General features: G+C 41.9%; 1 protein-coding gene and 1 long non-coding RNA gene across 8 annotated transcripts in view; both read right to left on the bottom strand.

Annotated features, from left to right (window-relative positions):
• The window catches only part of LOC110989242 (uncharacterized), a 515,163-nt gene extending 498,364 nt beyond the window's left edge, over positions 1–16,799 (bottom strand). For 4 of the 7 annotated variants that reach the window (XM_087138530.1, XM_087138531.1, XM_087138532.1 and 1 more), the window contains exon 1: positions 16,382–16,795. In XM_087138530.1, the coding sequence (XP_086994656.1) occupies positions 16,382–16,457 (76 nt within the window). In that variant the 5' untranslated portion in view covers positions 16,458–16,795. Of the gene's footprint in view, positions 1–16,381 lie in introns of all 7 variants that reach the window. The other 3 variants (XR_015425756.1, XM_087138535.1, XM_087138534.1) reach the window with 3 other exon arrangements.
• LOC110988988 (uncharacterized) lies at positions 307–7,913 on the bottom strand. Its single transcript, XR_015425757.1, has 9 exons — positions 6,645–7,913; positions 5,646–6,023; positions 4,890–5,006; positions 4,530–4,645; positions 4,173–4,262; positions 3,660–3,932; positions 2,772–3,480; positions 2,339–2,485; positions 307–1,285 (listed from the first exon to the last, which is right to left on the bottom strand). It is a non-coding gene; the product is annotated as an uncharacterized LOC110988988 (long non-coding RNA).
• Positions 16,800–22,674: the final 5,875 nt, after the last annotated feature.

Below are 22,674 nucleotides of genomic sequence, written 5' to 3'. Positions count from 1 at the left end.
CGTTTCCACTGTCTCGATATCTCAACTAGTTATGGAAATATTCAACAAATCAGATGCACAATGGCAGCCATTTTGAAATCAAAGATGGCCACCATACGAGGTGCAAATTTCCGTTGGCCCCTGGACTAAAAATCTCTGTATTGTGTTACTCTAACCATATGACGAGTTTCATGCTTTTAAGGGAAAATGCACAATCGACCTCTTTTTTGGAGCTGAGCCGCCCACTAATAGGCCTAATTATGACAGAAATTACCAAATCAATATAAGAAATTATACCGTAAGAACTGGATAAAAACAGACTTCATGTTTTTTTCATGCATCTTCACAGAACACTTTATTGCACAGTGAGTTGAAACAAATAATACCGGGAATAAAAACTGTCAACAACCAAATAAGCACTGTTTCAATTGAAAGAAAAAATTGCAGTTATATTTGCAATTGTTAAATGTGTGGAGAACATAGAGGGCCAAGTTTAAATTCCAACAATTTGCCAAATAACTGTGCTACTGAAATATAAGTCATAATTTATAATGGTATCAGGATTACGTGTATTTTCCAAACTTAAATCACAGGCTCACAGTGCTCCACTATTCAAGGAGATTTTAAGCTGCCAAAGAAATTAAATTTAAGTGGGTAAGATGCCAAAAAAATACAAATTGATACTAAAATAAACGACTGTGCCTGAAAAGTTGGGAAAATTTACAAATCGTTCCTAAAAACAAGATGCCAAAGAAATACAAATTGATACTAAAATAAACAATTGTACCTGAAAAGTTGGAAAAATTGACAAGTCGTTCCCCCCAAAACACACTTGTGACTTTCAAAGTTTACTTTTAGAGAATACTGTATCCAGTGAGTTGGCAAAATTTACAATTTGACGCATGTACTTGAAATCTCAAACAAAATGTACATGTATTATGTCCAACTTTCAACAACTCACTTCCCTGATAAGAGTGTCTCATACAGGTGACTGCAGGCCCAGAGGACTTGGCTTGGGCTCCGCTTCTGGTCATCAGTTCATCCCACAGCTGGAAAAGCCTACCATGCAGCCGCTGATATTTTTTCTTCTGGTGCCTGGTCAGCTTTTTCTTGCTTACCAGCCGAATCTGGACAAATACAAGCTGGGCTTGTATATCCCCAGTTATGTGGTCCGAGCAGCATTATTGAGAGCACGGCGCCACCCTTCAACATCATTGTTTGTCCTGATGGTCTGCCAGTATGCAGTCCAGCTGGCAGGACTCCAGATAGTGGACACTATCCATGTGAATTCCACATACTGAAAAACCTGTATTAACACAAAATATCACATACTTTCACAAAAGTTGCACATACGTATTCATATGATGCAAGATATGGGGCCGAGAGAACACCCCCCCGCCTTTGTGTTGGTCATTGTTAATCGGAATCTCATGGAATTCTTTACAAACTTCTAGGGGGGATATATTGGGTAACAAGAGTATGTATAGGGATTGGACATGTGGGGGGATACCCATCGGCCCCATATTGTGCGCGGTATCTATGTATTCAATGAAATGTTGCATTGTGTTATAAACTTAACTCATAGTAGGGCTTCTTGTTGAAAAAAGGATATCAAATTTTTAAAAGATCAAGGCTTTTTTTTATGAAGCTCTCTTTTCCACCAGTAAACACCTGTCATTGATGTGAGATTAGGAAAAGCTGGGTAAAAAGGGAATAAATATTGCTGATACTGTAGTTACAAGGTTACTTGCTGTCTTAACCACCTCATGCCGGGGCATTTTTCAATGTTGATGATGCTGGGCCGGCATTATCATCATTTTTCCTTTTTTCAAAATTCTTCAAAAATTCATTGTTTCATTTAACAGACGTTTATAGCCGCACAAAGTTATCTTTAGGCTCTACTCTAAGTTGACAGGTGACCTTCATTGACGCCCGAGTATTTCAGCCACGCCTGCAGCCTTGTAAAAAGAGGCCAGATTGTGCGGTGTTATGTAACTTTCTTTTGTTCACAACCTGGCTCAGTGCACTGCTGACCTCTTTTCAATAGGGGCCAGATTAGCTTGCAGCGGTGCTGTGTGGCTCATCGCTGCGGTGGTGGAGCGCTTTGTCCCCGGTGGTAATCCGCTCGCTCTAAATGTCCCAAACCCTGGTATACGGTTTCAAAACAAGGATGGATTATCACCACTTTTGTGAGTGAAAAATGTCAGCAGCCTGGTCTTTTGTTCGGAGTACGGTCTTTCGTTAAAGGGCCCTGTTTCCTTTGTCCGAGTTCAGAGACCCCGGCCACGCATATAAAGCATACGTCTCCGATTCCGGAGTCCCCAGCTGGAAGTGGTTAAGCTTCTCACTGCTCCTCTACCTAGAGGCATGTTGCCTGCACCTGTCGCCATACTGCCTGCTTCCATTGAAACACACACCCGTGTAGTGTAACGTGAGGAAACACCTCGGATAGTGCACGCCAGCAGGCCTCTTCGAAATCAAGTAGGCACTGTTACACCTGCATATTCTAAAAAGGAAAAAATCAATTTCATGAAAAGATTAACTAAGCAGTGGAGGTATGGACACAGCATATGCCAAGAAGTGTTGAATTTTGCACACTGCAGTTTAAATTTTCAAAAACAGCAAGTTGAAAAGCTAATAGTCAAACAATTAAGTTTTCATGTCCATGACATAATATTTCAAGTACACCCTGCACTAATTAAAAAGATTGCTGTATTCCAACACCTGGATAAAAATGTTATTCAGGTGGCAAACATCCTGCACTTTTTGAGTAAACTTCGCAGTATTCTTACCCCATCCTCATCTTCCACATACTCCCGTACAGCCTCAAAGACTTTCTTGTAGTCCTTCTTCCTCCTCGAACTCATCAGAATGAAGCACAGGTACCTGTTTGATGTTGCCATCACACGTGACAAAAGCATGTATTGAAAACAACTGAGTGAATGGCTTCTTAACCACCTTGAACGTGCCATCGACATGCCATCTTTTGGCTGCTGCTAGGACCCTCAGCTGATGAGCCGTGGCAAAGAGGAGATGTCGTTGATTGCCATGTCTGATGTCTCTCCATCTTGGAACTGTTAAAAAACTGTCTTTCCAAACTGTTACCATTGCTTGCAACACGAAGGCATAACATAAGATAACTTAAAGTGTGAATTACCATCTGGAGGAAAGTTCTCATTGACTTCGAACTCCAGATCTGCAGGATCTTTCAACCTCATACACTGTCTCTTCCGGTTTGCCTGGCGGGACAACAGGTCAGGCTTCAGCAGACCTGGTAGGGGTTGATCACCGACTACTTGAGTGAGTGTCTCAATAACGACTGCAGGGGCTGGGCTGAAGACGTCCTCTGCAGCCATGGTCTTGACATCGACGATCAAACTGGCGATCACATCATCTCCTGGCCTTCCTGGATGCTCATGGTTGTTTGGTCCCCGCTGAAAGTTGGATCCTTGTTGAACAACACTGGCGCCACAGTTCAAAGTGATATTGCGAACCGCGCATCTGCACAAATGGTAAAAAAAGTTTCCAAAGAAACAAAAGAAAAAACAAACCGTAGTGTAAGTTGAACTGCAGTGTAATATTGAACCAAGATGCTGTTGCTGCTCCTCACAATAATTGCCAACCATGTTTTATTTGAGACAACCTAATAACACGATGTGGAATACGCCTCATGCATGTACCTCTAGAAGACCTTCTCTCTGGACTTGGTCTTCAGGGTGTAAATGTACCCGAGAGAGTCAATTAGGATGGCCTCGCTGCGATGATGAGCCAATTATTCAATAATTGATGCCTTCAGGTTCAGCATCGAGTGACATGTCACTTATAAATCCTCTATCAAGTGACTCCTCTAACAAAGGAGCGACTGCTCTTGATGATCAATGGACTGCATGGACACATCTGCTGGATGCGAGCCCTTCAAATGAAAAAGTCGTGAATAGCATCGTTTTGTTCATCTGTTTGCAAAGTGTGAGAAAAAACAAAAACATTCCAATAACATACCTACTGTTATAAAAAAAAATGTGAAGATTGAAAATTTGTGTATTCGGTTATGCCCATCTCTTGTGATTTTGCCTGGAACATTTTCCTACACAATCTGGCTGGCTCTCCTTGTTTGTAGATTTAAAGTAATTTTACACCAGAGATTGCTACTACCGTAAACAAAACCTTAATAACAAAAGGAGGTCAGCATTTACCGCCTGCCTAGTGCTCTCATTGTCACCTCCTACTTCCAGTGGATCCAACTCCATCGCCTTTTCCTGCTCCTCATCATCTGCATCAGTTACCTGCAATTTATATGATTGTCAATTTAAAAGTGTTATGTTAAGGTAAAGATGATCAAGAAAGCTCATCCTTTTGAGCACACTTGCTGTTTCTGTTTTTAAAACATACAACTTACATAGAGATCACTACGCCTCACTATGTTCCAAGATGGTATTAATCTTATGATGACAAAGCAAACAGGATCTCATGCAATGGAAACGTAATGGAATGCTGGACTTTATTTGCACGTTGCATTTCCCAATATTGTTGGCCCCCAATATAACTCTTACCCCTGCACACTGCTTGCATCACTGTGGTAGTGATCAGAATGTGGTGTACTTGTTGCTACAGGATCCAACTTCATCACGTCTGCCAGCTCATCAACTTGCTCCTCATCATCAATTACCTACAACATACGTGTATGTCAATGAAAGTCAGTAAGTGTTGCATGCCAGACAGATAAGCAAGCATGCCAAGAGAGAACATATGCCTGGAGTACCCTCAATGTAAAATTCCAATATGGACTACTTCATGTCAAGCCTGAGTTCAAGAATATGTTAAAAAAATGGTCGGTTGAAAAAATTTGAGTTCCTGCCTGATGACCTTGCAGGGAATACTATATACAAAACTTCAATTTCATCAACACTTACAGGGCTTCTAGCACTCATTCTACCCCAGTGTGGGCATGTCTGCTGCACATGTAACACACGTCCATGAAAAGCTGTTGCCACTTCTCATTGCCTCTTTGCAGAAGACCAAGGTGATTCCTAGTCCGAGAGAAAAGAATGACACAAAAATACAATAATGCCAACACAAACCTTTGCAAAATGATACAACAAAAGTAGTTCCTAATTCAGTCAAAGAGAAAAGTATACCCCGAAGGACGAGTAACAACATGGCAAGGTTACATGCATATGTACATGTAAAGTGCACTAGGTGATAAGAGCAAAGTGAACAAAAAAATTTGCAAGAATTTGGTAATGCCCACAGCAAAAGCAAGTGTTCAAGCCTAAAATAAACTTTCTATTGGCAAAAAGTACATTTCCCCTCCGAAATAGATAATCTTGTATTGTACATGTACTTTTCATCATGTTGGCGATTTGAATGTAATTTTAAGTGGGCTGAGGAAACCAAGTTGGCCTAAGCTTTTCACACTGGCAACATGTTTGAAAACTGCAGCTTGGGCTTTAAATTCATCTTAGAAGCAAAGTAATAAATCTCTAAGGCGATGTATTTTATAAAGATACTGTAGGTCTGAAATAATCCAGCTTTGAACAGATAGTAGTGCAACAAATTCCAAAGCAAGACGTGAGATTTGATCTTAACAAAGGCAAATTTATACTACATGGCAAGTACTTCACAGACTCCTCTAAGTTTTGCAATGAAATTTTCGGAAAGAAACTTACCTGGGCAATGACGGTGCTGCCAGAGGTTACATCCCTCGCACTAAATGGCGTGCTGTCTCAAAGAGATTTCATCCCCGCATCTGATGCACGGGTACTGGGAGCACTTTACCTGCTTCTTCAACTTACTCGTGGCAACAGGCATTGTAGATACTGGAATGTCTCCTTACATCTGTTCCTTGCTCTATGCTTGTAACGACCGATAATGACTGAGCACTTCACCTCAATTTTATTGGGAATCATTCTTTGATGTTTGGGTTTACCAACTGCGTCTTGATTTGTAAACTCGCATGCCCGTAGTAGTGCTGGAGACCGCAGAAAATCAGACGTGTTGCAAGCATCACCGCCGTGCCAACTAAGTTCCTGATGCTGTCAGGCAAGCTTGTCAAGAGACATCAAGGATACCCAATCAAAAATTTATTCTCACATTTGGCCAGAGTTTCATAAACTGAGCAGGGTTCTCTCCAGGATTTTTCAAAACTGTGGGGGACTTCCATTGCCATTTACCAACATTTTGCAAAGCCATGGCGTTGGGTTCAAACCCAGCCCAAGGGCCCTGAAAATTTTTGGAATTTAGATACTCTCAGCATTTTACAGCATTTCCTGGGTTTTTCAAGTACCTTTTCTCACAAAAAAATTACAAAATTCAATATATTTTTTTAATTTTGGATATTAGCATTTTAATAAATGAACAGTTTTCCTTTCTGGACTACTAATTAGGCCTGTGGGCACAAAAGGAGTCATTTCAAGTTTCAGACATGCAACAACATGTAGTGGCTGTTTAATCAATGATATAAACACCCGTTTATTCAGTTTTAATTTTAATACATGTTTCAACCTTTCCATTTTGCTGATCAGACCTGAAAGCATGAGCTCCATTCAGTTGTAACGCAAAAACATTAGCTTGAAGGAATAAACAGATGTCATAAAAATATAAAACGATTTTGTCTGTATATAAACTAAACAACAAGGCTTTTCTTTTATATCGGCAAGAAAGAATACCTGCTGCAGATGGCTGCTTCGTTTGGGTTTCCCTCAGCGTGGACTGCTGAAGTTATTGCCTAAAAAAAGAGCCTATCTTTGACTGAGTTTCTACCACTGTGCGCAAGACAAAGCGCGGTGATATGGCAACGAGAAATATAGTCCCCTTTGTCAACAAAGTCAATATTGTTTCATCATATAGCAAGGAACAGAGGTTTCTTAAATGTGAATTGTCCCAAAGCACTTTTATTTTCTTTTCGAAATTTCGGTTCATTATGATGTACTTCAAAGATTGATGAGTTCAAAGGCGATTTACTTGTTCCTGTTTGGGCCTCCCAAGACATCATCTGCCAAACCCCAGCAGGGATAATATAGAGTACTCGACCTGTTGTTCCAAGCTGGGTCTGTCCTACTTAACGAATCTATAGGCTAAACTTTTTCACAGTTGTCTTTGTAGCCAAATGTATCTACATGTATAACAAATTCGACGTTGAATCAGAAAGCTATATCAATCTCAATTCTAGACACATTGATGATGTTAAATTTATTCATCATTATTCATAGCTTTCATAGCTTTTCACGAGTCATCTGCCAAACCCCAGCAGGGATAATATAGAGTACTCGACCTGTTGTTCCAAGCTGGGTCTGTCCTACTTAACGAATCTATAGGCTAAACTTTTTCACAGTTGTCTTTGTAGCCAAATGTATCTACATGTATAACAAATTCGACGTTGAATCAGAAAGCTATATCAATCTCAATTCTAGACACATTGATGATGTTAAATTTATTCATCATTATTCATAGCTTTCATAGCTTTTCACGAGTCATCTGCCAAACCCCAGCAGGGATAATATAGAGTACTCGGCCTGTTGTTCCAAGCTGGGTCTGTCCTACTTAACGAATCTATAGGCTAAACTTTTTCACAGTTGTCTTTGTAGCCAAATGTATCTACATGTATAACAAATTCGACGTTGAATCAGAAAGCTATATCAATCTCAATTCTAGACACACTGATGATGTTAAATTTATTCATCATTATTCATAGCTTTCATAGCTTTTCACGAGTCACTTTTTGTCAGATTCCCTCATTTGTGGGATACCCCGCCCGCAGACGTTGTAGATGGCCTGATCTTTGGTCTCAACACTTTCATTGTCAAACTGAGGCTACACTGGCTGACTCCTGGTGTGAACTACTTGCCACCTTGAGCCTTTACACAGACAGGATTTTGATTAACTTTTTTCCTGAATCCTGTTGTATTTCTTTATCTCTTGTGAAATGAAATAAAAACACACACCTTCCTGATATTCTAACTTGAGTCATCCTCTTCGATTGTAACTTTCCTGCTCGAGAACAATAGATTATCTGTGAAGACATGCAGGAGAAATGCATGTACACAGAAATACATTTCTACACAATGTACATGTACTTCAACAGAGTCATCACAACATTCTGAGTCATCAGAATTTTTTTACAAAATCAATTTGAATAGGTGTCTTATTGCCACGATATACCCACATGCAAATGTAACTATAGCTTGGAACTTTGTTGGCATCTCAAACAAGTTTTAATTACCTGTGGATCCACATGAACACGCTTGACTGACCCAATCCATTGTCAAAGGGCCAGAGCGCTTTGGTGCTTCACACAGACGCTAGCTTGCCCCAATCCAAAGATTTTTTCTCAGAAGTCGGCATTCTTTTGCCCCAGATCCCTACCCTCTGTAATTGAGAAGACCAAGCATACTACAACGCCATTTGAATGCACTGGGTTTTTGCTTTTCATCAACCACAGGTCTATTTAGAGCACACTGCAAATTAATGTAGTGATTGTTGTAAATCAACAAGTCAAGCGTGTCCTCAATGCACGGCGTCACAGTCGTCGCCTGTGTGACACGGCAGTCTTGAATGCAGTGTAGAACAGTAAGGATGTGTCGTTCTTCAGTGTGACTGCGTATAGGCTGCCGCCAAGACTCGCAGCCGTATGCTGCAACCACTACATTGGCGACGAGGGTAAATTCGTGGCGTACAGGATTCGGTAATTATGAATAGAAAATTTCCAAGCTAAAGCCAACTTCTAATATTCTCGGAGTTTGTTGAGAACTCACCACAGTATTATCGTGTGTATGGGTTGTGACACAGCATTTCCCGGGTATTGTCTATGTGATTTTGTGCGCCACATTATTGCAGCGTATGATAGTTCTAATTCATTGAAAACTGCTCTCCCAAGTCTGTTTTGAAACTCATATTCATAAATCACAAGAGGAGTCAACTCCCTACACACATAAAAAAAAAAGTTCCGCTGTTAATCCGCTGGTTACGCTTTCCAGCGCGCAATGACCTTAATCCTCAAAGGGCAAGCCCTAACGGAAGCGATGGTGTATTTGGATGACATCATAATTTTGGGGAAGAACTTTGAAGATTCACTGAAAAATCTAATAACCATCCTTGAAAAATTCTGTAAGCATGACCTCAAATTGAAAGCGAAGAAACGCAACTTGTTTCAACGAGAAGTACTCTTTCTGGCTAAGGTAGTTAGTAATCGCGGAATTGCGCCAAATCCAGACAGCGTATCTGCTGTCCACCAGTGGCCAATTCCCAAAACTCGTAGACAAGTGCAACAGTTCCCAGGCCTTAATTATCATCGAGCACACATTAAAGATGTAGCCCAATAAATGCAACCCCTGTTTGAACTCGCCCAGAAAAATACACCATTTGTTTGGCAAGATAAACATCAACAAACATTTCAGAATCTGAAAACTGCCTTGATGTCATCCCAAGTATTGTCGTTTCTGCAAAATAATGGGGAACCATTCATACTAGATACCGATGTGTCAGACACGGCGATTGGAGCAGAACTGATTCAATTACAAGATAGGGAAGAGAAAGTCATTAGCTATGCTAGCTATACATTATCCCTATCACACCTTAGATACTGTACAACCAGAAAAGAACTCCTTGCTGTGGTACACTGTACCCGCCAGTTTCGCCACTACTTACTCGGGAGGAAATTCTTTATTAGGACAGACCACAGCAGCCTAGCATCGCTGATGAAATGCAAACATTTATCAGGGGTTCTCACAAGATGGATGGAGGAACTTGCCCAATAAGACATCATCCATAGGAAGGGAAACAAACATGCAAACGCAGATGCATTGTCAAGGATACCTAGTAGAATGCCTAACATGTGGTGGCTGTAAGTTTTGCACACGGGTTCATTCCCATTTGGAAAGGTTTGAAAATGATGTAGATGACATTTTTCCCTTAGCAGTTTGCCAAATTGAAACTCAGAACAGGCCGAGCGACGATACAAAATATCAGAGTAAGGCAGTCCACCCTTCCGACCGGTGTTTGCTGGACGATAGGGAAACCTAACTCTTCACTAACTATACTCATCCACAGCTTAGACAGGCACAGATGCTAGATCCAGATCTTGGAGTCATTCTGAAATGGATGGAGAAATCATCCCCTCCCCAACCAAATGAACTCCACGTTTGTTCTCCGACTGTAAAATATTTGTGGTCTTATCTGCCTCTCTCATGAGTGATGGATTGAGTCCTGTACATGACTGGGCGTGAGATTCATTCATCTAAGCTACTTCTCGTAATTCCAACCAAACTTAAACAAGAAGAGATGAGCCTCTGTCATGATGCAAAACTAGCTGGCCACCCTGGAATAATTAAGACGGTGCATGAAATTAGGCAGTCTGCTTTCTGGTATGGTATGGGCAAAGATGTTTAATTTTTGTCAAATCTTGCAAAAGAGTGCAACATATTCAAGAAGCCATGCAAGAAAGCAAAGGCACCAATGGCCTTGTATCATGCAGGAGCCAAAGTCGAGCGTTTATACGTGTACCTTGATATTCTGGGGCCATTTGTTCCTTCACAGGCAGGCAATAAATATATTCTGATGCTAGTCTGTCAATTCACGAAATGGGTCGAAGCATATCCCCTCCAAGATCAGAAAGCAGACAGGGTGGCTAGAACCGTAATAGATAACTTTATTTCACGCTTTGGATGCCCATTACAAATTCCCACCGATCAGGGTAGTACTTTTACAAGTGCCCTTTTTCGTGCAGTCAGTGAAATATTGGACATTACACAAACTCGCACTACTCCATACCATCCGAGTTCAAATGGGCAAGTTGAAAGGTACAATTGATCTATTCTAAAAGATGTTACCTCAAAGGCAAAAACTTAAATTGGGACAAAGATCATCCAATCCTAACTGGAGCAATACGCGCCTTGCCCAATTGCACAACTGGTCTTACACTACACTTAATGATGCTAGGCAGGGGAGTCAAGCAGCCCCTTGCTCTCGTCTTTGAAATGAAAAATACTGGAAATGCGGAAGCAAGTGATCCCCATGAGTTTGTCACAGAATTGAGAAATAGGTTATCAGAGGTTCACACACTCGCAAGAAAGGTAATTGGAGGTTCACAGCAATACCAGAAGAAATACTCCGACTACACCAAAAATCAGAAAACCTTTGAAGAAGGGGATGTTGTCTATAAATTAAACGAATCGACAAAGTCAGGTCAATCGAGTAAATTACAGCCAATCTGGCAAGGACCATTTCTTGTCTCTGAAGTACTCTCTCCCATTTTGCATCAAATTCAGGGCAAGAAGGGAGACTTAGTAGTGCATCATGATCTTATGAAAAAAATGAAGATAGGGAACTGCCATTTTGATTTTGAAGAAAACGTTAACAACTGCTGGGGGAGAATGACCCTAAGCTGCCAGAAAGCACAGAAGTGGATGGTCAAGAAATTAAGTCCCTGTTTGAACCTGATCCAGATTCCCGAGTGGGACGAAGTGTCCTCACTAAAAGTGGCAGGAAAACCAAGGTTCCAGCTCGTTTTGCTGATACAGTAATATATTAGGGGAAAGTGTTTGTTGCCTGCCGTCAGTTGAGCAATGAAGCTTCACCAGTAAATCTTAATTACTAAGTGTACATAGGATAATATAAAACGTTTAATAGAATTGAACCCTTTGATGAAGATTTTAGTGTCTGGCGACAGTTGGACAAACCACCCACCAGTTGGTGTAAGAAGATCCATCAATTATGGGATTGTGATGCATCAATTATGGGATTGTGATGCATATGTATACCATACTGCTGTGTGCATTTTTGGTTTTTTTTTTTAAAGATGTACCATGAATAAATATCGAATTAAACAAAACCTATTATACCACAAGTTGTACAGATCCAAAATACAATGGAGGAAGCATATTTTGTTCCAGATTACGGTCCGTCATCAGATGAACAAGAACAACAACACGACGTGGAAGATAACCCCATCACTGACATTGACCAAAACATCCTCGGCGTGAAAGGTGACCCAACCTATGATGTCCAACACATCGCCACCCAAGACAACGGATTAACAGCCACAGGAGCAACATCGTCAATGCACAACATCGTCCACACTGGTCCTCCCAACCCTGAATTTAGCCAGAACACTGTCCGAGGCAACACACCACCACTATTCAACAGTCACGCCAGTGGGAAGTCCCAACGTAAACAGCTGTGCCCTGTGCCAGGATGTTCTCTCCATAGTTCACCAAGATGAAGCATATGTTCCGACAGATGGTGGTTCCTCTACCTGTTGACGAGTTGTTGGACCTGTAAAAGATGGGAGATTGCCGTCCATGTGAGAGAGCATGGCCCATTTCAGAAGGATGAGCACACTGGTCAGCTCAATAATCTGGTATATGAGTTCCTACATTTTATTACAGCCCAACTCAAATTGGAATCTCCACGCTGTCTTCCACACTTTGTAATAAAAAACAACCTGGGTGACGGAAATTCATCATTCCGTTCAGAATAGGCTCATGTTTGGGATGCATATGATAAACATCAAGGCCTTCCCCCTCTGCTGGAGAGGAACCTGCCATTCCCATCAAGAATCTCTTCAGTTTTTCATTGGAGGACTCTTCAGCGTTTACTTTCATTAGGCACCGCATCTAGACCAGACTGCATCTTCCTCACACCGACATCAGACTTCCTACTCGATGCGACGCCGCGAACCGAAATAGAGTTCCCACTTCACCCATCGAAGCAAACTCCCCAGTTCACTACCTCACCTGCTCCAGCTGCACCCGAGACGGAGTCCCTACTTCCTCTATCAAAACCAGATTCCCCATTTGATTTCATAGATTTGCATTGCCATGTAGACCGTCTCCTCCACAAAGCACAAAGGATGGGTAACCTCACAGATTTCCTACTTGACGAGGAGATTAATACAGTAAACTTCCGGGGTTGCATTGCCAATTTTTGCGATGAAAATACACTAGCAGATGAAAAGCGTTGGGAAGAGTTGATCAATGATAAATTTGTGTTTCCTGCGGTCAGTCTCCACCCGCGACATACTCACCACTTCACCCTTGATACTATCCGAGTGATCCGGTATTTGTTGGGTCACCCGAAAACATGTGCCCTGGGAGAAGTTGGCCTTGATTACTCTAGGGGGCAAGGGAAGTTTAAAGTTGTTCAAGAGTCTGTCCTCTAACGTCTTTTAAGGGTGGCTATTGAGTTTCAAAAGCCAGTGGTTCTGCATTGCCGAGACGTTGATGAGGAAAGCAAAGATGCCGAAGATGATTGTCTCCAAATCGTCTCAGAAGTCCTCCCTCCCCATTGGAAAATCCACCCGCACTGTCACACCAATAGCTGGAAGAGGGCCAGAAACTGGTGCAGACGTTTTCCGAACCTGTGCATTGGACTCACTCCTATCGTCCAGTGGGATGAACCGGGGCCAAAGGAGGTGGCAAGGAGAATTCCTCTAGGATGCCTTCTTCTGGAAACCAATGCCCCCTTCTTCAAGCCAAGGTGGTCCCCTCGCACTGTGGAGTTCAGCAACTCAACGGATGCAAAACTAGTCGCCCACGAGATCGCTCGCATCATCAGAATACAGGTGGAAGATGTCTTGAGGGAGTGTCTTCAGAACACTACACGGATCTACGCTATTAGCATGTAGACACACAGACCAGGATTACTTTAACTTTTTGAACAAATTGTTTGTGATCTGCACTAAAGATTAAGGATTTATTTTCATAGTTTTTCATAACTATTTCGAAATAAAACTGGACACAAATTTAATTGCTAATACATGTACGTTTACCTTTCGAGTAGGGCTGACAACTTAAGAGATCACCATCGTTTAAGTAACGTGACAACTATAAATGTATTTAATGTCATATGAAAAGAAGCAAAGGAGAAATGTAATTAAGAGTCTTTCTATATATATTGACGGGATCGCCATTACTGAAGTAATGCAACGACTATATTTGTTTAGTATCGCGTGAGAAGTAACTATTCATTTGGTGGAGGGTAATTATTTTAGGTAGTTTGGGAACTACACCGAGACCCCTACGACTTCATTTTTGTGGAGGGTAATCGTTTTGGCTAATAGTTCAGAAATTACACTGAAGTCCCTAAAACTACATGATAGGGAGGAGTGTAGTGATTGTTGTAAATAAACCAATCAAGCGTGTCCACAATGCACGGCGTCACAGTCCTCGCCGCCTGTCTGACGCGGCAGTCTTGAATGCAGTGTAGAACAGTGAGGACGTGTCATTCTTCAGTGTGACTGCGTATTAGGCCGCCACCAAGACTCGTAGTCGTATGCAGCAACCACTACATTAATGATGCATTGAAAGACTCAACTTTTTCAGAAAGACACTGTAATTCTTTGCAAAGAGGTCTCTGTTTAGTTTTAGATTTTGAACCTTATTTTAACGGAATTGGTGTATCAAAATAAGAAAATAAATTGTCGACTGACAAAAAGGATTATCTTGAAATGTTGATTATGTGTAATTCAGTTGTTTGTTTTTACCTTCATTATATATAATTTTTGGTCTTCACTTTTATTACATTCAGTAATAAACGAAACTGGGGGAGAATGAGACGCAACATCATTTGAGGGGAAACCTTTAATGGTTTATACATCAAATTATCAAGACTCGCAAATCCGAATTGCATGTATACATGATTATGAAGTACACATAATGAACGTAACAAACAGGAAAGAAGATACAGGAAAGAAGATACAGTAGAAAAGACACATTTAAAACAATACAAAATTACTAAGTAACAAATGAAAATTGATAATTTCTTCAATCTGATACCTTGAAAAGCGAAGACAGAAGTCTTCCTCCCTGATTCTTTCAAAGTGCAAACAGAAATCTTATTTCGACCCTGAGCTTAAAGTCCAACCACATTGCGGACGTTGCCGACGTCATCGGACATCTTGTGTAGTTGTGGGGGAAGTGACCCGACCTGGGACCGAACTGACTTTGGGTCGAGTTGACTTGGGACCGAGTTGACTTGGGACCGAGTTGACTGGTACCCGTTTAGGGGAAGATTTGCTTGAAATTTAAAGCAAACGCTAACCTGTGTTTCCTCCAAAGCGTTAGCGGTAAAAAAAAAAGCCTAGCGGCCAATCTAATAGTGTAGCGGCAATTCAGTAAAGCGTAGCGGTGCCGCTAGGCTTTATTTTTTACCACTACGCTTTAAACTTGAGCGCTACGCTTAAAATGTTGTCGTTAAGTTACCTTTAACACTTGCTACAAAAATATTCAATGATCCAAACACAACACTGTAACTGACGGCCGCGCAGTATGGGCGGCCAGCTGGACACACACCCATGCACGTACATGTGCATGTACACGTACATTAACTGAACATGGTGCATAGCTCTTTTGGAAAAGCAAAAGCGAGCGGATTTTGTGATGTAAACAATAGACACGAAACAGGTCTTCTAGTGTTACATGGATGAATTCGTTTCGCACCATGCTTCAGGCTCAATTTCACACAAAGTACAATTGGCCTAAACTCGACTTGGATGAAGTCTTAACATTGTTGATGTGCCAGACAATATATCACAAATATCCGCTGCAGTATACCAACGATGCATGCTGTCCCATGTCAAGATACCTAAACTGCTGCCAAAGTTTTGGAAGAGCCCATTGGTACATGTGGATCTTATCGCTCAGTCCGTGTATTACATATGTCTTGACATGGAACAGCCATCGAGACGATGAGGGGTCAAGTGACGTAATACTCAACGACCTTATTTTAAAGATGGGGACTGAGAGAACGAGCCTGTTAGATTGAATGGATATGGATAAAGGCAAAAAACTGGAAAATACATGTACCTGAATAACGTGAGTGAAATCATTCAGTTAATGGTTTATAGAAAACGGAAAGGTCAAGAATCATGTTCGTGTGCAAAAGAAATTGCGCCCACGATGATAAATGGGTGCGCTGGAATGTTCAATACACCGACACAAAATTGCGTATACGGATGTGTGGCTAAGGATGGATCGGGAGTGAGAGTCCGTGCCACACTAGTGGGGATATCTGACATCCCACTATTTGGACTAGGCCTATGAGCATGATCACTAAGGTCCGGGAGTTTTTTGCTATCAAGAGGATTTGAAAAACAGTCCTCTACTTGCACCACCAGTCAACCGACAAATGAACCAAAATTAATGATTGGTCTCGTTCTTATGTCTGCTCATAATCCAACTCTCGGACATAAAAGGCCAGATTTCACATACTCCAACCAGGAGTTATTGCAAGTCACCAGAGACGAAGTGTCACTAAACAAGTTAATGACGCTCCTGGGGTTGGGTCCGAGTTGACTCAGGTGGGTCCCAGTTGGTCGTAGGTCCGGGTTAGTATTGGGTCCGAGTTGGTTTGGGTCCGAGTTGACTCGAAACCATTCAGCCTACAATTTAAATTCGTGATTGTCACTCACCATTCATTCGTAGGCCTATAACTCGATGTAACAGTACACTATCTGCCAAAATCTCCCTCAGAACATGTACATGCATCCGAATCTCCCTCCTTCCTTCAATTCCCCGTCCTGATCCTACGAGACAGAAGCTGTAGTACTAGAAAACATAAACAAATCAAAAACGTGCCCAGGAGGCGCGCTGTATGTTCACGGCGTCAGTACCAAAGTGCACATGCGCACTTTTTGCGCTTAACAACAGCATAGCAACAGGCTGTGTTTGATATCGCCCTCTCTTAGGCTGCATCCGAATCTATTGTCTAGAGCTAGGTCTAGGTCTTCGCTCCATTGGAAATGTGTGGAGACGCGGAGACAATAGACCTAGCCGTAGCTCTGGAACCCCGTTTCGGACAAGGCCCCATCTTAGCTCTGACTAAGATCCGAATTCTACGGAAGCGTATATAGGACATAATTGAAAAAAATTTCTGCCATGTATTTCGCCCGGGCGGATTACTATTTCGCCCGGGCGAATTACTATTTCGTCCGGGCGGATTACTATTTCGTCCGGGCGGATTACTTTTTGGCCAAGCGGATCATTTATTTCGCACAGAGCTGATTAGTATCCCAGGAGACTTGGTGTATATAATTGCTCACTCTTTGCAGGGATGGATCATCCCCCACGTTTTCGTAAAAAGAAAGATTTTTGAGTACTTTCTTCATTTAAAATCATTTCAATTGCAAAGTTTCTCATGAAGTGTGCCCAGAATTTGCTTTTCGGGGGGGGGGGGAGATTCGAGTTGGTTTTTTTTCTACAAATTGCAGTCCATTTTTCTTTGGTCTGTCCCCCGCCCCAAAAATAAGGTTTCCGCCCACTCCACATTTTTCTCTCTATAGCATCACGTTTCATTTTTCACGCTTTGGGTCTTCCCGACTTTTATTGAGTAACTCATTAGTCATTTTTCACCTATTTTTTGAGAATCGAACCTGCTGTTTCGCGTTGTGTTCATTTTCCCGAAGCATCCAAAAACCGATTGTAGGTCAACTCGCCCCCTGGCCGCTTCGCCCCTTACCAGCTCGCTCCTTACCAACTCGCCCCCTGACCGACTTGCCCCCCCCCAGCTAGCTCGCCCCTAGCCAACTCGCCCATTACCGACTCGCCCCCTAGACCGACCCGACTCGCCTCCTGACCGACTCGTCCCCTAGCCAACTCACCCCCTAACTTTGCCAAGCACGTATGGCCGGCTTATTCACCATTTAATAAAAAATGCAATCAGTCAGAGATGGAATCGGTGATTGCTGCCCTTAAAAATAGTTTCTTGGTTTTGCGGCGGGCACTCAAAGTTGAGTTTGTTTAAAGCTTGGTGGATATTCCCTTTCTGTGGAATTTGGGGGTAACAATTTTTTTTTGATATTGGTAAAACTAATTCGGTATTATCGTGTGTATGGGCCATGGCGCAACGTTTCCTGAGTATTGTCTATAAGATTTTGTGCGCCACAATACGAACACTCTACCATATTAATTAACTTTGCGGACTATTTCGGATTAAAAAATGGTACATATTAGGCATAATGCCCGGCGACGCAAACCTACGGAAGTGTTAAGGAGACACGATTTATGACAAAGGGTGTAACGGTCGCTACACACTTTCAGGTCCTGATAACTTCACAGGATGCCTATATTAGTTCACAATTAACACTAAATACTGATTTATTCGGCGAGTACAGTCATAAAGGATCACATTGTTGATCGGCCATATTAAATTATACTCCAGCATGCACTGTCGGTGTCATGACGTCATGGAAAACCGGTCATGTCATCCGGTGCCCGTTACTTGAAAACAAATTAAGAGCATTCTCAAAGATATTCAATTCCAAAAAAGGAATAAAAATTACGCAATTAAAAAAAATTAATAATGGGGCGTTACCACTATGACTTCATACATCACACAAAAAGCATATATCCAAGAACTTAAATCAATTTTCGCAGTATGTGTGAGGTCCCAGTCGAGTGAATGAGCAACAGAACACTATAACTAACTAACTACAAGAAGATACAGTCACATACCCAAATATTAATGGGATGTAGGGTTCGAAGTTGTTGATCCTGAGGTTATGTTGCATGTACAAATAACCTAATCAGACAGTGGACGTAGGAAGCGTTTGAATAAATAATTGATTAGTGGTGACGTCCAGGTACCCATCAACGTCCGTGAGTCGTTCGTGTCGCGTCGTTGGTTAGAACCATTGGTATTTTTAATAAATTAGGCCGGCCATATTTGCTTGACGTTCCTAGGAGGCGAGTCGGTCAGGGGGCGAGTCAGTCAGGGGGGCGAGTTGGAAAGGGGCTAGTCGGTCAGGGGACGAGTTGACCTGACACCCAAAAACTGCATGTACACTTTTTCCACGCGCACACGTTGCTAAGACACGCTGGTAACGCGCGTCGCCCCAATCTTCAAATGGCCACAGCAACATCTTCAATTGAACTGAAACTGTACTGATCTATTGATTATTATTTTGCATTGAGAATAATAGTCTTTACATGCATGCTGAGTTTCGTTAAACTCGCGTATGGGATGGCCGAGTTCGAGGGGGCGGAATCCGCCCCCTTGGCTGTAAGTGGTCCCCCATACTTCTGAATTTTTAGGGTTAAGAGTGAAGTCATGTTTGCATGAATTCCTTCTGAAAAACACAAGGAAAAAGAATGGCTTTAAACATAGTTACAAAATGGTTGGGGGTGAATCTGTTCCTGTGTCCCTTACCCGCTTGGACACTGAATACGCAACTGCACTTTATATCCTTATAAACAATTAGTTTTATTTCATAACACTGCCTCCCTTCTGCAGATAAAAGTGTCTGTAATATAATGTAATAAACTAGCCTAAGTTAAACTCTCTCCGCTCCATTTCTCTTAAAAGAGAATTACATGCAATGAAAAAGCGCTTTTCATAATCAAATAAAAAATCTGTAACTTTTTCAGGACTCTAAACCCGGCCCCGATCAGAGCAAAGAACTGATGCGCTTTTGTTCAGGTTTTAAGGCTAAAATGTTTGATAGATTCATAAGGGTAATTTTCAATCAGTTCTATTGACATTCGCATTAATTAATTAGGAGAATATCTCTGCCTTTGCTAAATGCAGGAGTAAGAGCTCACTTCATGAGTCACTTTGCATCTTCGACACAATGGCGCGCAAAAATGTTGGAACGTACGGTCTGAGTCAACCCCCCCTCGAAGGAAATCGTCCAGCATTCTGACACACAAATCTACGCCACTCCTCAGGTGAATCGCTATTTCGCCTGGGCGAAATAAATAATCAGCCCGGGCGAAATAGTCATCCGCCTGGGCGAAATAAGTAATTCGCCCGGGCGAAAAAGTAATCCGCCCGGGCGAAATAGTATGCCCAAGTTTTTTTTACGTCATGTCCTATATACGCTTCCGTAGAATCCGATTGCAAAATGAGGCGTCGAAACTGGGCAAAATAATGAAATATTTTATGATAAATACAAATTTCAATAATCATTTTATTTTTCAGCAAGGGTACCCTTTTATATTGTATAGTTCTCATGTGTTGGGGGTCGGTCAGTCTGTTGGTCGAAAAAAATTCCTACAAAAGAAATCCATGCTGCTGCCATGTACACGTACATGACTGAATAACTAGGCACTTGTCACTTGTTTTGATGTTGGGTACCATGAGTGTCCTCGTCTCTGTCTTGTGTCATCCCCAGGTAAAAGTGATACTGCACCGTGTATTTCGATTATAACCGGTGTTTGGGCAAAATCGTATCGCACATTTATATTTTCAGCGCTGTTTTTGTACAGGTCACCACGACCTCCTTTTTATAGGTAAGGTCCTCTCATCAGGGTTGGTAGAAAAAAGTTTTTTTTTCTGAGGTTGGGAACCAAAAATAGGGTTGGTCAGAAAATGAGAAGCATAGAATTTAAAAGTGTGCCCGTAGCATTGATTTTATCCCAGCCTCGGAAAATACTTTTGTAACGGGTGAAGGGGACCCGTTGAGTCAGGGGATGATGAGAACCTGGGCGCATATACCCACCGTATTCATGTACATGTACAATGTACTTTTATACGGCTGTCTTGCTTGCTGTCTGTAGTCAAAGTCAGTAGATGGGGGAAGGGCGGGGACGAGCAAGGGATGGGGGGGGGAAATTCAAAGTGTCAAACTACTTTCCTAATTATGCGGAGTCGGAGGGTAGGGGTGAAGAGGTCGAGGCAGTCCAGGCCCACCAGGAAGGTTTCACCCTCAGAAGAAATAGCAGTCAACTAATAAAAATGCAGGCGCACGTATTAGTAAGTGGTAGACCATAAAGATAATAGAGCCTAAAAGTAAAAGGTCACTCAGCCAGCTTCCGGAACCCTTGCGCAGTCCGCCTATGGGGATATTAAATTGGGCTGTCCTATTACGTTCGATAATTTTTGGAAAAATAATTCCTTACTGAAACCACCCCATGAAACACCCATGTTGGAATTTTACCTTTGTCTTCCTCAAGTAATATTTTGGAAAAGTCACCTGGAGATGGGTAAAAAACGAATTTTATTAACGACCTTTCACGTCCGGCGATATCGTACCTAGGTTCCATTTAAAATAAAATGGCGAGTATTGCAATGATGGTAGGCGGAGCTATAGTAAACGCTTTGGCATTCACGGGTTCAATTTTTTTATTTGGCAGCTTATCAAAAAGTAAAGTTGTCGAAGAACGCAAACGTCATGACCTAGCGTTAGAGGAACTAGCTCAAGCAAAACCAGCGTGGGAAGAAAATCGCGTGCACATGCTAGACTTTCTAAACGAACGAATGCGACAAGAACGTATTAGCCAACAGACATTTGTAAACGTGGACGATGCCCTACGCACCTCTGCCTATTTGACGGGTAAACAATTGTCTTTGCCTCCTGAAGCCAAGTTATCCGATTTTTACGTACCTTCGAAGATCAAAAAACTCGCGAACTTGTATGGATTTTGGGCAGAACTGCTTTGATTGGGTTTTTGGCTTTTAGGTACGGTAAGTTTACTTCATTTTAAAAAAATGGATCATCAATTATCAGAACCAAGAGCCAATTTAAGCAACATCGAGCAAATGCTTGGCGACATGCGCGCTGATATCGATCATTGCATAGACATGCTTCTAGAGATTCAAAGCTAAACGTTTAGAAAGCAAAATAAATTAATGCAATATGAAGAAATGTTCTTTGCGGTGGGTATATCGTTCATCGCGTTTTCTTTCCTCTTTAAGATCTTTATGTAAATAAAAATCGTACAAGTAAAAATAATATATATTAAGAAAAGTTGCAACAATACACTAAAAAGTTAAACTCGAGTCGCCGTTTAAAAGTATCTCGCGCGATTAAAGGCGAAAGACGCGAAGTAACCATCACCCATAATCCGAGTACCGTCTCCACAGGTCAGACGTCGAACGTAAAATTCTCCGCTTTAGGCACGGACGACGTAATCCACCCGGTACTGCAAACTTGGCCTTTAAACTCGATTGAACGGAGCATCAGACGACAATAGAACCGTGTATAATAACGTGGCGAGAAACCTGATCGATGAAATTGACGTCAGCTTACAGGGTAATAAAATCGTGAGTTACCACGGCCCAGACGTCTTCCACAACTTTAAAGATAACTGGCTACCTATGTCACAGACTAAAAATATGGCTTATTTTGGCCTAGAACGAGAAAACGTGGCCAAGTTAAGACTTGGGGCAGGTGACGCATCAGACTCGGCCAACAACGGCAAAGATAAGGCAATTGCCGACGCTTTTGGAAACAAATACGCGATTCCGTTAGACACGCTGCTATTGACAGATCACGAACCTTCAACTGAATTTCTACCAACCACGGCAAAGCAGTTAACTCGTCAGACACGGCCGCAGAATACAACATTTCGGATATAACTTTAGAATATGAAGTCGTCACCAACCGAGACCTGGCCCAAGCTTTGAGACAAAAGCATAAGGGTGTCGTCTATTACTTATTTGACAGGATACACTCGTGGAAAAAAACGCGGTAAACAAATCAGACACTTTGTGGAACATTAGCATTGACCAGACGATTAAAAGTTTAAAAGGCGTTTTGATTTTGTTGAAAGATCCAGCAGTTAAAAACCCTCAGAGATTTTACAATCCGCATATAAGGAAAACGGTAGTAACGGTCGAAGGTAAACCGAACCAACTGTATTCACAAGGGCTATTTGAATATCAACATTGGACCGAAATCAACAAGTACTTCGGTGATTCGTAAACTGAATCGGCTCCTGCGGTTGCCAAAGACTTAAACTTGACTGGAGTACACATGGCTGATTA

The sequence above is a fragment of the Acanthaster planci genome, linkage group LG06, assembly GCF_054643075.1.
Source record: "Acanthaster planci isolate LZ-2023a linkage group LG06, COTS_SCS, whole genome shotgun sequence".
Classification (NCBI taxonomy): domain Eukaryota; kingdom Metazoa; phylum Echinodermata; class Asteroidea; order Valvatida; family Acanthasteridae; genus Acanthaster; species Acanthaster planci.
Note: the sequence above shows the minus strand (reverse complement) of the source record. Positions and strands in the feature narration are given on the sequence as shown.